Source organism: Rhododendron vialii, chromosome 13a, assembly GCF_030253575.1.
Source record: "Rhododendron vialii isolate Sample 1 chromosome 13a, ASM3025357v1".
Taxonomy (NCBI): domain Eukaryota; kingdom Viridiplantae; phylum Streptophyta; class Magnoliopsida; order Ericales; family Ericaceae; genus Rhododendron; species Rhododendron vialii.
This window is the reverse complement of record NC_080569.1, coordinates 538476-553870: the sequence shown is the minus strand read 5'-3', so window position 1 is coordinate 553870 and position 15395 is coordinate 538476. Positions and strand designations below refer to the sequence as shown.

At 38.6% G+C, this 15395-nt stretch overlaps 1 protein-coding gene and 1 long non-coding RNA gene across 4 annotated transcripts; one reads left to right on the top strand and one right to left on the bottom strand.

Moving 5' to 3' along the window:
- Window positions 1-51: 51 nt before the first annotated feature.
- On the top strand, window positions 52-3689 carry LOC131314160 (stachyose synthase). Its single transcript, XM_058342649.1, has 4 exons — window positions 52-1780; window positions 1938-2115; window positions 2377-2744; window positions 2924-3689. The coding sequence occupies exons 1-4, from the start codon at window positions 302-304 to the stop codon at window positions 3485-3487; spliced, it is 2589 nt and encodes an 862-aa protein (XP_058198632.1). The 5' UTR covers window positions 52-301; the 3' UTR covers window positions 3488-3689.
- Window positions 3690-11143: 7454 nt separating this feature from the next.
- Window positions 11144-14515, bottom strand: LOC131313734 (uncharacterized). Of its 3 annotated transcripts, XR_009196292.1 has the most exons (3): window positions 14308-14503; window positions 11531-14030; window positions 11282-11483 (listed from the first exon to the last, which is right to left on the bottom strand). It is a non-coding gene; the product is annotated as an uncharacterized LOC131313734 (long non-coding RNA). The 3 variants fall into 3 exon arrangements; XR_009196290.1 differs by having other exon boundaries at window positions 11144-14033; window positions 14308-14515; XR_009196291.1 differs by having other exon boundaries at window positions 11144-14030; window positions 14308-14515.
- Between the last annotated feature and the right edge of the window lie 880 nt (window positions 14516-15395).

The window sequence follows — 15395 nt, the reverse complement described above, 5'->3', positions numbered from 1 at the left end:
GCAAACTTCCTCCTGTTTGTTTTCCCCCCTGGCCCTATCTATAAATATGTTTCTTTGCTCCACATTTCTTTCTACCTTAACATACACACATCCCTTTTAAGTTTTTTCTCTATTCACTCTCTTGAGTAAGCTTTCTTGTTCATCACTTCTGAGTCCATAGCCTTTCAACTTCACATTTCGTCCTCTTCTTTTGTTTTGTTTTGTCAGCTCAGCTCAGCTCTCTGTTTTACTCTGTGTTATTTCTTCTGTTCTTACTTTGGTAGTTCCCCTTCTCTGTTCTCTTCCTTTGTTATCCATAAACATGGCACCGCCTAATGATCCAGTCAACCCAATTTTCGGCCTCTTTAAATCAGATAGCCAGAAAAACAGTTTCGATTTGTCTCATGGAAAATTATCTGTCAAAGGTGTCCCATTACTTTCTGAAGTCCCCAATAATGTCTCTTTCAAAACATTTTCATCAACTTGTCAATCCTCTGACGCTCCACTTCCCCTGTTCCAGAGAGTCCAGTCTGTTTCCAACAACGGCGGGTTCATTGGATTCGCCACCGAGGAACCTTCTGATAGGCTAACGAACTCCTTAGGTAAGTTCAGTGGTAGGGATTTTGTTAGCATTTTTCGCTTCAAGACATGGTGGTCTACCCAGTGGGTAGGAAATTCAGGGTCAGATTTGCAAATGGAGACCCAATGGGTACTCCTAGATGTCCCTGAGTTAAGGTCATATGTCCTAATTCTTCCCTCAATTGAAGGGAAGTTTAGGTCTGCTCTTCACCCTGGCTCTGATGGCCATGTCTTGATTTGTGCCGAATCCGGCTCTACCCAAGTAAAAGCATCGAAATTCAATACCATTGCTTACGTTCACGTATCCGAAAATCCCTACACCATAATGAAAGAAGCTTATACTGCTCTTAGGGTTCACTTGAACACTTTCAGACTCTTAGAAGAGAAATCAGCCCCAACCCTTGTCGATAAATTCGGTTGGTGCACTTGGGATGCTTTCTACTTAACCGTAGAACCAGCCGGAGTCTGGCACGGGGTGAAGGAATTTACCGATGGAGGTATCTCCCCGCGATTCATCATTATTGATGATGGGTGGCAGAGTATAAATTCAGACGGGGAAGACCCGGACAAGGACGCGAAAAATCTTGTTTTGGGTGGGACTCAAATGACTGCTAGGCTTCACAGGCTCGACGAAGGCGAAAAGTTCAGGAACTACAAGGGTGGATCCCTTTTAGGGCCTAATCCTCCCCTGTTTGATGCCAACAAGCCAAAGATGCTAATTTCCAAGGCAATTGAGCTTGAGCAAGCTGAGAAGGCTCGAGCGAAGGCAGTTCAATCAGGGACCACCGACTTGTCCAAATTCGATGCAGAGATGGAGAGATTAAAACTAGAATTGAACCAAATGTTTGGTGGAGAGAGGAAAGATGGTGGCTTGAGCCAGGGGTGCGCGAGCTGTTGTTGCAAAACAGAGGAAAATGGGATGAAGGGTTTTACTAAGGATTTGAGAACAAAGTTCAAGGGTTTGGATGACATCTATGTTTGGCATGCGCTGTGTGGTGCGTGGGGTGGCGTTAGGCCTGGAAAAACTCACCTGAATGCTAAGGTGATTCCTTGTAAAGTGTCTCCCGGGCTTGATGGGACGATGTACGATCTTGCAGTGGTGAAAGTCGTCGAAGGTGGAATTGGGCTTGTTCAACCTGATCAAGCTGAGGATTTCTACGATTCGATGCACTCTTACCTTGCGAAAGTGGGAGTTACTGGAGTCAAAGTGGATGTTATTCATGTAAGCTTCCTAAGAAATTCTCCCTTCTCTTTTCTATTTCACAAGTATTTGTCAGAATCTTACGGTTCATGCTATTTTTGAAACAGTTTTACTTCCGGCAGTAACATTTATGTCTTTCATGCGAAACTAAATTACGTATTTGGAGTTCTGATTCCAGACACTTGAGTACTTGAGCGAGGAATACGGAGGTCGGGTTGAGCTAGCAAAGGCATACTACAAGGGGATATCAAAATCAATTTCCAAGAATTTCAATGGAAATGGACTTATTTCCAGCATGCAACAGTGCAATGACTTCTTCTTCCTTGGAACAGAGCAAATCTCCATGGGTAGAGTCGGTATGAATTTTCAATTCAACTACCGTACTCATTGTTTCTCTATGTCCTCTTTTGCAATAACTGTCATACCCGAACCAACTTATGCACACCTCAACTAACTTTAGGACAATGAAATAACGATGTTGCAACTTAAAGTGAAGTCTTATCATGTAATTATCTAGGCGAGAATTTTGCTACCGTAACCGTTTCAGTTTTTCCAAACTGCTTCAAGTTTTATTTTCTTTTCGAGACAGTTAAGTTAGTTACTTTTGGGGGTTACAGGTGATGACTTTTGGTTCCAAGATCCATCTGGTGACCCAAGTGGAGTTTATTGGCTACAGGGGGTTCATATGATCCACTGCGCCTACAACAGCATGTGGATGGGTCAGATCATACAGCCCGACTGGGACATGTTCCAGTCAGATCACGTATGCGCAAAATTCCATGCCGGATCGAGGGCCATCTGCGGTGGGCCCGTCTACGTGAGTGACTCAGTGGGCGGTCACGATTTCGAACTCTTGAAGAAACTTGTTTACCCAGATGGTACCATTCCCAAGTGCCAGCATTTTGCACTCCCAACTAGAGATTGTCTCTTCAATAACCCCCTCTTTGATAACAAAACCATTCTCAAGATTTGGAACTTCAACAAGGTATCCACCTTACACTATAGTCCTTTTTTTTTGTTTTGGAAATTGCACTTTGACCATAGTTTAATTGATCACGTACGTATATATTCACGAGAAAATGAATATATACGTATGTGATCACTGCATCGAGTTCCTATTAGTTCATCAAAGATGCTCAACATATTGCCTGTATGCTTTCACAGTACGGAGGAGTGATCGGAGCTTTCAATTGCCAAGGAGCGGGATGGGATCCCAAGGAACAAATGATCAAGGGCAAAAAAGACTGCTACAGGCCAATGTCAGGCTTCGTCCACGTCACCGATATCGAGTGGGACCAAAAGGTGGAAGCAACCAAACTGGGCGAAGCAGGGGAATATGCAGTCTACCTCAACCAAGCCGAGAAACTAATCTTGACCACCCCGAAATCGGACCCCATTCAAATGACTGTTATGCCCTCTACCTTTGAGATCTTCACCTTTGTGCCTGTGATGAACCTTGGCCGGACCACGAAATTCGCGCCCATTGGGCTTACAAATATGTTCAACAGTGGTGGTGCCATAGAAGGGCTGGACTATAGCAAGACGGGCGTGAAAATTCAAGTTAAGGGGGGAGGAAATTTGCTGGCTTTCTCGAGTGGGTACCCGAAGAAGTGTTGGTTGAATGGTGCTGATGTTGGTTTCGACTGGTCCGGTGACGGGAAACTGACTGTCGGTCTTCCTTGGGTTGAAGAGGCTGGTGGCATCAGTGAAGTGACCTTTCTCTTTTGAATGTATATAGGATGATTGTATGTAATAAGGAGTTGTTAAGGAAGTGAACTGTGATGCAGATTAATTAATTAACAAAACTGACGTGGAACATCATTTGGAGAACATTTTATTTTTCACAGTTTGGACTGTTAAGTGTTTAAAGATATATCAGTTGATCTATTTGTATTGAACTGCCTGATCTGGCAATTTAATATTTCTTGCATAATTTTGGAGGTGTCACTTTTCCTTCGAATGAATTCTTACGGCGCCTTTGGTTTGATTTCTTTTCCTCTAGAGGTAGAATATATGTTGAGATTATTTTGAGGAGTACTGTTGATGATATTGTTTTATCAGCTCAAACTCATGAGAATCTCGTAACACAAATTACATAATAAAACTTTGTTTAATTGACTTGCAACTTTAAGTTGATTTATTTATTTGCTACTCCAAATTTGAAGATAAAATTATATATAGCAGTCCAGTCCACATTCATTGGAATTTTTGGAAGATATTGGGGTGTTTGTTGGCCAATCTATCTTACAGAACTTATGTTCTTCACTTATTGGCCAAAAAATATGAGAAAAAGTTAACTCTTACTAGTTGTTTGAAATTCTGTTTCAATACTCTTTTTTTTTCTTTACCTTTGTTATTAATAAACAACTTTGATCGAACAAATTTTTTTTTTAAATGTAGATTTTGGACTTTTTAGTTGAAAGATTCATCTATTCTATTCTAGTAGTGTTTAGCCGTAGATCGATTTAGGGGAAAACCTTCCACAGACATGCATATTTATACGTAGTAACAGCAGGAAAAATGTCCTGATCGCCTAAGGTTATAAAAACTACGTACTAGTACTTAATTACTAATTTTGAAATATCAGTTAGTATTTTTCTGGTAGCTTTTGGAAGCAAAAAAGAAACATGGAGAAGCTTTGAGTCCAGTGTTGCATCACGTCACCAAACCTAACTATAGCTAGAGAGGAAACAGACAAACAACATTTGGCATTTCTCAACTTTATTTATAATTACTACTGTAGTTAATATTGATCATACACTCAAAATGTGTCCGTCCTACCCTTCTTTTTTACAAGGTAATGTTCAGATCAATTTACGCGCATTTTGATTATTCATGAAACCTTCAAATTAACGACCTTGCTATCACGCTCTCAGTCCACCAAAATTGTGAACACCTATTCCAAACTAACCGTGCGGAAATTTCAACTCCTCCACATATACATTAATTACTTGGGAAATAGTACAATCTCTAATAAAAAGTGCAATTGGTGTCATTTTGAATCTGTTACAAGACAATTCCACGGGGTGAGCAACTTTTTGAATCTTAAGTAACTCTCAGTTTTAGATTGTCTTTTGTTTTTTCTTGAATTCATTTGTTGAAATTGGTTAAGATGGACCATGATTGACGTCTTTTCGGAAAATGAAAATTAATTCTATTAAGAGGTTTCACTAATGCTCCTTTTTGCCCTTTTATAGGTACATAGTAGATTTAGAGGTTTCGAAATCTGTGGTAATTCTATTACCTTCCGGCATCCATCTCTCTAATCTGGTCAAGTCTTCAGCATTGGTAGGTTTGCATTCAATTGGGAAGGTTTCGTAATAGGCATTCTAAAAGATTGAAATATACCGCTAATGTCTTATTGGATACCGCTCAGGTTAGCACGGAGAGAGGTATCTCCAAGAACAAAATGCTTGCCTAGACAGAATTGGGGGATTGCTTCAAGGTCCTGACCTGAAGCAACGAGAGATGCAAAGTGTGGCCTTTTATCATGGTATTTCCACACAGGTTTTAGTATTATATTTACCAGTTTTCATCTCATTTTGAATATTTTGAGTTCTAGGCGCGTCGATCTTTAGATTATTTCAAGGTTGACGCCAAGTAGTTGCGACATTTAATTATAAGCTAAGCATTGTCCTTTGATGCCTCCTCCAAGGTCAACCATTCCAGCAGCATTCAGTCCTAATGGGAAAACCCTTGCTTCAACACATGAGTTGTTTGCTTTTTGGTTCCTTGATAATTGCATACCGGTACATTCTATTTATTTCTCTGTCTTTGGGAAAAAAATTGGAAGAGTACCAAATTATTTTGCTTCTTTGCTAACTAATGGGTCATTAGTTTTCGCTCTTGAGGAATAACCTGTATAAAGGTCAATTTTAGTAGATGCAACTCAAAAAATGCAATGGCAGCGGTTTCTACTAAAATACTTGATGCTTGAAATGGTATGTGTGAGCTGAAATAATAATTTTTGATTTTTACAGGTGGAAATAGCCAATCTTGCAACGTCAAAAGCCATGTTGCGATAGAAGTGAAACCACCTCAAACTTCTTTCATATTGAGCTGATTAGTTAGATGTTGCTTTGTTGTATAGATAAAATAGAAGTTTTCCTATTTCAAACTTATGAAGTGGATTTTGTGAAGACAGTTAGGTTTTTGGGATGTGATCAGTATTACAATCGAGTGGTTAATATAGTGTGAAGTTAAATTTTGTTCACAAGTGCCTTCAGGCATGAGCATTCCGCTACCTAAGCTCACATCTAACTAAGGTCACTCGAAATCATATTGAATAACAAAATCATTGACCCGTGCCTTCAGACACGAGCAAATACTAGTTTATATACAAAGCAAGAGGATATCAGGAGATGGGCGACAAACACATACACATCATATAAACCCTTACTATAAACAAACGGTAAGAGATTTCATGGCCATGGGGTAGATAGATCGAGTAGCATTTTGCGCCTAGTGGATGATGAAGAGATTGCGGGCGGTTACTGCGATGCATGGTAACATAAAACAAACCAAAAATGTCGGCATGTAACCATACCGGCCATACGTAAGTCAAACCTGCCCAGGAAAAATCAAAGGATTTTCAGGCCGGGCGAAGTTTTATCCGTTCCTTCTGGTTGGCCCATGAACCGACTTTCGATCAATTAAAGGACCCATAGAAAAAGAAAAGAAAAAAAGAAATGGGAATTTTTAAGAAGGTTCACGAGATCAAAAGTTAGACCACCAACTGATACATTTACTAATTTTAACTGATTAACTGTCAATCAACGTACATATAGATACTTGGGGGAGAAGCAAACCGAGTCAAAATGTCGGCACCCTTGAGACCCCCCAACTCCAAAGAAAGAAATTACTTAACTTGCTTGTCTATCAATCTAACCCATTAACTATAGTATTATATATAAATTGTACTATTATCCAACACCGTTATACAATAGTTCAGGAGTACCGTTATGTGGTACTCCAGACTATTTTACAATCACAAATTCTTGTGGGGTTTGCCACTAAGTATACGGATCCCACAAGAATATGTGGTTGTAAAGTCATCTGAAGTATTAGGTGACGGTACTCCCGAACTATTGAATAAATACTAAAAAAGAAGAAGAAGAGAGTACTCCAAAAGGAAAGGAATTACTCCGTAGTAATAGTATCCAAAAGAAAACGCGTTTGCTATCAACCGACTGCGTACTTCTTTCCAATACAAATGGACGGGACCCAAAGGTGGGAAAAGGGAAGGAAGGTTCATGAGACAAATATTAGATTAGTCAAAGTTTTTTATTTTATTTTTGGTAATGCAGCTTGTCCCAGGCTTGTTTGTGCGCACCTTGGGCTAATCCCTCCTAACCCTTCCACAGCCGTTTCATATGCTTACGCGTGAGGGTGCAGTGGCTCCAAGAGTTGTTAGAAAGGAGAATCGAACGTGAAACCTTAGGATGAAGCGAACACCTAAGCTCCAGGCCAAAATCACTTGGCTAACCCCTTAGGTTTAAGATTAGTCAAAGTTATAAATTAAAGGTTTATTATCTTTGTGATTGATTGTCTTTTCCTATGTCCAATATCTTCAAATTAGAAGGATTTGGTGAGGCAGTACCAGAGGTATGAATGATTAAATTAAATGGATAGATCCCCAAGCGTTTAATTACCTGACATTATACATGCATACAATATTGGAGATTAAACTATACACGGTAGACTATCCAAAACTAGTTTGGATCCTAAAGTGTCCATATAAGCACAAATGCATGTATTCAATTTTGAAGCTCAAGAGAGTTTTTCTAACAAGGAGCATGTCTATGCTTCAGTGGATATCAGTTAAACCATTCACATATTTTGATGGAAAATAGCTTCAAAAAAGAAAGAAGACGTGGAACCCATTATCTGAATGTAAAATTTTAAGGCAATGAGTCCCACTTAAGGCTAGTTTAGAGCCTCCCTACAATGAGCTAATGGGTTGGGACTCATGTTTGAGAGCAATCATTGAGAGAGGAACCAATGGTTTGCTAGATAGTAGTATGAGGCTCACTTTAGCCCCATTTTAAGAACGAGCAATGCTATGGTGATTATGTGAGTGCCATTACTGCATAGGTGGTAAGTGCTCAATAACATGACACATGGAGCGCATTCTATCAATGCATTAATGACACATACATGACACCTAAAATATAGTCACCAAATGTGATCACTAAAGTACAATCAAGGTCAATTTTAGTAGATGCAGCTCGCAAAATGCAATAGCAGCGATTTCTACTAAAATACTTGATGCTTGAAATGGTATGTGTGAGCTAAAACAATAATTTTTAATTTTTACAGGTGAAAATAGCCAACCTTGCAACGTCAAAAGCCATGTTGCGATAGAAGTGAAACCACCTCAAACTTCTTTCATATTGAGTTGATTAGTTAGATGTTGCTTTGTTGTATGAATAAAATAGAAGTTTACCTATTTCAAACTTATAGAGTGGATTTTGTGAAGACAATTAGGTTTTTGGGATGTGATCAGTATTACAATCGAGTGGTTAATATAGCGTGAAGTTAAATTTTGTTCACAAGTGCCTTCAGGCATGAGCATTCCGCTAGCTAAGTTCACACCTAACTAAGGTCATTCGAAATCATATTGAATAACAAAATCATTGACCCGAGCTTGAAGGCACAGACAAACATTAGTTTATATACAAAGCAAGAGGATATCAGGAGAAGTGCGACAGACACATACACATCATATAAACCCTTACTAGTATAAACAAACAGTAAGAGATTTCATTGCCATGGGGTAGATCGATCGAGTAGCATTTGCGCCTAGTGGATGATGAAGACGGGTACTGGAATGCATGTGATAACATAAACAAATTAACCAAAAATGTCCGCATGTAACCCGTACGTACGTCAAACCTGCCCAGGAAAACTCAAAGGATTTTCAGGCCGGGCGAAGTTCAATTTATCCGTTTCTTCTGGTAGGCCCATGAACCGACTTTCGATCAATTAAAGGACCCATAGAAAAAGAAAAAGAAAAAGAAAAAAAGAAACGGGAATTTTTAAGAAGGTTCACGAGATCAAAAGTTAGACCACCAACTGATACATTAACTAAATTAACTGTCATTCAACATACATATATATAGATACTTAGGGGAGAAGCAAACCGAGTCAAAATGTCGGCAGGCACCCTTCAGACCCCCCAAAGAAATTACTTAACTCGCTTGTCTATCCATCTAACCCATTAACTATAGTATTATAAATTTTACTATTATCCAACACCATTATACAATAGTCCAGGAGTACCGTCATATATTTATGGTACTTCAGATTATTTTACAAATCCCACAAGAATTTGTAATTGTAAAATGGTCTGGAGTACCACGTGACGGTACTTCCGGACTATTGAATAAATACTCCAAAAAGAAAAGTACTCCAAAAAAAAAAGGAATTACTGTACTCCGTGGTAATAGTATCCAAAAGATAACGCGTTTGCTATCAACCGACTGCTTACGTACTTCCCTTCTTTCCAATACAAAAATGGACGGGAACCAAAGGTGGGAAAAGGGGAGGAAGGTTCATGAGACTTTAGATTAGTCAAAGTTACACCAACAAAAGCAGATATATATAACTACCTACCTAACCGCCAATATTCAATATTAGTCAAAGTTTTTTTTTTTTTTGGGTAATGCAGCGTGTCCCAAGCTAGTTTGCATGCACCTTGGGCTAATTCCTACAGCCCCTCCTACAGCCGTTTCATACGTTTACGTGTGAGGTGACCCCAAGAGTTGTTAGAAAGGAGAATCGAATCTGAGACCTTAAGATAAAGCAAACATGTAAACTTCAGGCCAAAATCACTTGGCCAATCCCTTAGGGTTACGATTAGTCAAAGTTATCAATTAAAGGTTTATTATCTTTGTGATTGATTATCTCTTCCTGTGTCCAGTATCTTCGATTTAGAAGGATTTGGTGAGGCAGTACCAGAGGTATGAATGATTAAATTAAATGGATAGATCCCCAAGCGTTTAATTACCTGACATTATACATGCATACAATATTGGAGATTAACTATACACAGTAGACTATCCAAAACTAGTTTGGATCCTAAAGTGTCCATATAAGCACAAATGCATGCATTCTAATTTTGAAGCCCAAGAGAGTTTTTCTAATCAGGAGCATGTCTATGCTCCAGTGGATATCAGTTAAACCATTCACATATTTTGATGGAAAATAGCTTCAAAAAAGAAAGAAGACGTGAAACCCATTATATGAATGTAAAATTTTAAGGCAATGAGTCCCACTTAAGGCTAGTTTAGAGCCTCCCTACAATGAGCTAATGGGTTGGGACTCATGTTTGAGAGCAATCATTGAGAGAGGAACCAATGGCTAGCTAGATAGTAGTACGAGGCTCACTTTAACCCCATTTTAAGAACGAGCAATGCTATGGTAATTATGTGAGTGTCATTATTGCATAGGTGGTAAGTGCTCAATAACATAACACATGGAGCGCATTCTATCAATGCATTAATGACACGTACATGACACCAAAAATATAGCCACCAAATGTGATCACTAAAGTACAATTATTGGCTTATTTGTACGGATGATCCTCAAAGTATTCTAAAATGGCAATTTGGTCCCCAATATACAAATTGTGTCTATTGCATCCCCAACGTTTACAATGCACTTTTAAATGGTCCTCAGAACTAACTCCATCTAAGTTGGCCATCAAAGGCAGAGGTATTTTTGGAACTTAGCTACAAATTATCACATCTTCAACCTCAAATCCCTATCCTAACCCCAATAACCAAAAAAATATCATAAATACATATTACGGTAATAGAGATTAGCTACCAATTTACTGTGAAGAGAAGTAGGGAAATAAATAAGAGTTTTAGTAACTGCTATGAATACATGAGTGTGGATTCTGAAACCTTAGTCACTTTCCTTTGATCAAGTTCGTTCAATCATCAACTTATACGTTTATTTTCACTTTTGTTATTTTTAGTTCATAGTTAAAATACAAGTCACAACTTTTGTCAACTAGGTAAGGGTTTAATCAGTTTAAGTTTATTTAGTTTTCCTATAAAAATACACGTTCTTGTGGGTTCGACCTCGCACTTGCATAATTATACTTCGATACGATTCGTGCGTTTGCGAGTACATTAAAATTTCACAACATTAGTGATTGTGGTTTTAGAATTTTCCACCAAGGTATAGTGTTTAGGAACACATTGGATTTATTCCGAAAAACCCTCCATTCCATTGCTGGATTACCACAAGAAAACCCCCTAAAAACAGTAGTAGGATGATACCCCATGACTAGGGTGAAGAGGTAAGAGGCAGCGACTAGGAAAGCTAGTCTCTGGAATTTGCATCAGATATCCTTATTTTGATAATAAATCACATGGTTAATTGATTGAATCGTATTAGACTTCTAGTACTTGTACTGCTCCAACTCAAATCATTGGAGGCCAAAATTCAACAAAGGGTTTAATATAAATAAATTAGGAGCCTCATTCGGGAGCGAGCCATTTTAGGAACCCATTGGGGATATTCCAAAAACTTTCCTTTCCATTGATGGATTACACAACCAAAAAGATCCCCTAAAAGAAAAGTAGTAGGATGATACCTAGGGTGAACATGTAAGAGGCACCGAGTAGGAAAGCTAGTCTATGCAATTTGCATCAGATATCCTTATTTGGATTAATCAAATGGATAACTGAATCATACTAGACTCCTGCTCCTGCTCCTGCTCCAACTCAAACTATTATTGAAATCTGGCCCAGATCAAACACCCCTTGTAAATTTATTCGACATACCATACAGAATATCAAGAGATCAAGCAAGTTAGAAGAACTGCAATGGAAGTGAATGGGTTAGAAGCAAACCCCTCATACGGAGAGATTGAAGAGATCCAAGACGAAATCGACAAGAAATATGACATCATTAGTGGCCCTCCATCCAATCACCAATTCGACAAGAAGCCCATAAACAAGCATTCAGCCCTTGGAATCAGTAGCCGCCTAACTGAAAAGCATCAAGAAGAATGTGTAATTCTGGAGGCCAATCTACCCAATTCGATCCTCGTCAGAGCTTACGAAAACAGAACTGATCTAATGAGAGCAGTCATAATAGGCCCAAAACCCCTTATTACCACGCTCTCTTCTTCTTTGACATCCTCTTCCCAAGCAATTACTCAACTTGCCCACCGAAACCCTTTTGCCAATCTCAGGGACTTGATTTGAACCACCCTAGTTTGCAACCGGATGGAAAGCGCTTTTTAAGCCTTCTGGAGACTGGAGAGCGTTGGGATCCTAACCAATCCAACCTTCTCCAAGTACTTATTGCGATTCAATGCCTGGCTTTGAATTTCAAACCTTATTTCATGGAATCGGAGAAACGGGAATATAACAGGAATGCTATCATATTTAGCTCTGAGGCAATTGTTCGAACCCTTGAGAGGCCGCCAAGGGACTTTGAAGACTTTGTGGCGGGGCACTTTAGGCAGAGGGCTCATGCAATTCTCATGAACTATAAAGAGCACATGGATGAGAGCAAGGGAATGACGCAGCTTTTCATCAAGCTCTTGAGGGCGTTGGAAGCGACGGGAGCCTACTGTAAGCATCACCTCAGTCAAGCAATTTTAGAAAAGGTGAGTATGGAGGAAAGAAGCACAAATTATGGGATTTTCTTGAGGGTTTTTACTAAAGTGAAGAACCTGGCAGATTCTATAGACTAAAGTTGCAGCTATTTAATGACTCGCCAAATAGATTGTCCCCGTTATAGAATTAGTTACCTGGCTATCTATCTCCATCTATATGTTTTTGAGTTCAAATATTGTCTTGCCAGGTTACTGACTTGGTAGCATATCTTACTAGAACTTCTTTCCTAGTATTGTTATTCTACTAAACGTAGAAGATGAGTTCTGTCAAATTTATAGTCTTTATAATGTCATTGAAAGGCAAATAATTCCAGAGGTAGCCTCTATATTCTCATGTAGTCATGTGTGTGTTTTTTTGCGTGTATCGATAATAGTTTTCTTTCACTCTTGTGGTTTGCAAATTTTACACTCTAGAAATACTCCAACAGAAATTTAACGGACGAACTATGTCCACATCTGCAATACATGGAATAATAAGAACATAAAATGTGAATGAGATTCAACCAATTATTCATGCCAGGACTTCAAATCAACCCACCTTCCACAAGATTTTTTCGGAAAACAGGATAAAGTAGAAGGTAAAATAGTGTAACCAAACAACTAGAACTGCTGCAACTATGATCTTATCAGTATGTTTAACACCACTAATAAGCCAATGGCAATATTGCCACGCTTTCTTAAATTGAGGTGCGAGAACAACATGTTCATCATTCAGTCATCAATCAATGAACTTGAACTCTGAAAAGGCAACCTCAGCTTCAAACAAAGGCATTCAAAATCTGAACCTAGCTTTCCACACGCTACACATCCTTATGGAATAATTACCACAAAAATTATGACCTTGATTTTATTTTCAGATACTCCCTCTTTATGTCGAATAGAACTACTCAACTCATAACTTCCTTTCACAATTTCTAGTCCTACCCAACATTGATGAGATATTATAACTATGCAATTCCGAGATGTCTAAGTTATTGACCTCTTCATAGGACTCCAATTGAATTTAGAGGCTCAAAGTCGAGATAATAAACTTCTCAACTAACTTATCAGGAAACTGTGGTTACAGTTGGTATAGATAATTCACTAGAAAATAAAGCCCAAACGCATTACAGATGTTATCCTTAACATACCTATAACTATCAAGGTTTCGTAATGCAATCAGCGATTTCACATTTTTTTTGGAGGAAAAAGAAGGGAAATGGAAAAGGGCAACAAAATTGAGCCCGAAAGTGTTCAATCGCATGAACCTTATACTCTGTCTAACAGCTGGAGGAGCACTGAATTTTCTCCTCTGCCAAATTAATAAACAAATCAAGATCTGTACGGGCTTCGTAAAGATGAAGAGTTTAGCTGTTTTTCCCCTAATTCTTTGAGCTATCTTATGATAATTTTTTGGCTAAATTTTCTTTTCCATTCCAAAAAGCCGTCTTTTTTAGACAAGCCAAACAAAGCATGGTATTCAGAAATGATTGCAGTAGTTTTGCTTACTTCTGAACAAATCACAATGAAAAAACTATGAAAAAAAATGGCAGAATCCAAGAAATTACAGGGTATTGAATCGAACCAGGTTTAACGAATTCTGCAGCAGCCCCTTTCTCCATCAGCGCAGCGTTCATCTCGAAACCCATACCCCTGCTGTGAGAAGGAAAAAAAAAGGGGAGGGGGAGAAACAATAGAAATTTGAGATAAACAGGATTGGGACAGAGATGGCGCTAGAATCAAAATCAAATGATTTGATTAATGGAATAGCAGAGGAAACTGGTGTTTTTCGTAATTGACGAATTGAAGAGGATTGAAAAGACATATCACAGAGTTTGTGCGTGAATCTAACAACATCAAACCCCTAAAAAAGGTAGGGTTTTTTTTAAGGTCGTGTTTGGCCAAGGAGTGGTTAAATTCACGCACAAACCTGAAAGATGCCTCTTCTCTCTCGTGTGGGCTGCGGAGGCAGGAAGCTCCTAGCTTCTGTAATCTGAAGTAAGAGAGAGAGAGAGAATGATATACTACTACTATATATAGTCCTAATGCAGGAAGGAAGAGAAACCCTAGATTCTATTTTCGCGGTAGTAGTTTGGGAGGATCTAGGAGAAAGTACTTCGGCTTTCACGTGTACTTGTAATTGGTGGGTGGGTGGGTTGTTTTGGTAAAAACAAATTAGGATCACAAAACTTTGCCTTTGAGCTTGAGGGGCCCATACCACTAAAATTAGAAAGGGCCACGCCAACCATACCGAGTGTACTTAAATTGGGCAGCCCTGTTTGGGGTTGGGGCATCTTCTTTTGAGTTCTCCTTCACTTTTTGGGATTTCTTTGTCGTCTTTTTTTTTATTTTTTATTTTCAGTTATGTCCATCATTTTCTGTCAACAAATGCAATTTTATTTTTTGACTTGAATAAAATCAAACTGGGAAAATCTTAATGGAATTAATTTGTTAAGACAGTAAATAAATAAAAAAATTGTTTTTCCTCGGATTCTTTGTTTTTTTTAGTGAAATGAAAAATACTAACCTCAATCCATTAGATGAAAGGCAATGTATTAAAGTTGTGTTCAGCTTTGAAATTTGAAACTTTACTATAAGGCCAATTAACGGTGGTTGTTATTTCGAAGTATGGAAAAAATTAACGATTGTTAGAAGTTTATTTTAGACAAATATAAAACTAAATTAACTTCTCTAGACATCCCAAACAGAGCTCTGAAAAGAAGAAAATAGTAGCCCATAAGAGATTTATTTTGGAATGGCAATTCAGCTTACGCCCAAAGAAGTGCAAACCTCTGTCTACATGGCTTTTTATCTCAGCCCACTGGCTGCGGGAAGGCCCACCCATGGCAAACTATAAGGTACACCCCCATGTCTAAAAGCCCACTTGAGATTATGAAAATACAATTGCCCAAAATAATGGTTTTAAATTTAGGGAAAATAACGGCCCAGGACGTGTTTTGATAATTAATATCCGCCAAGGACATACTGAGAACATTTGAGAACATTTGTTAATGCTGA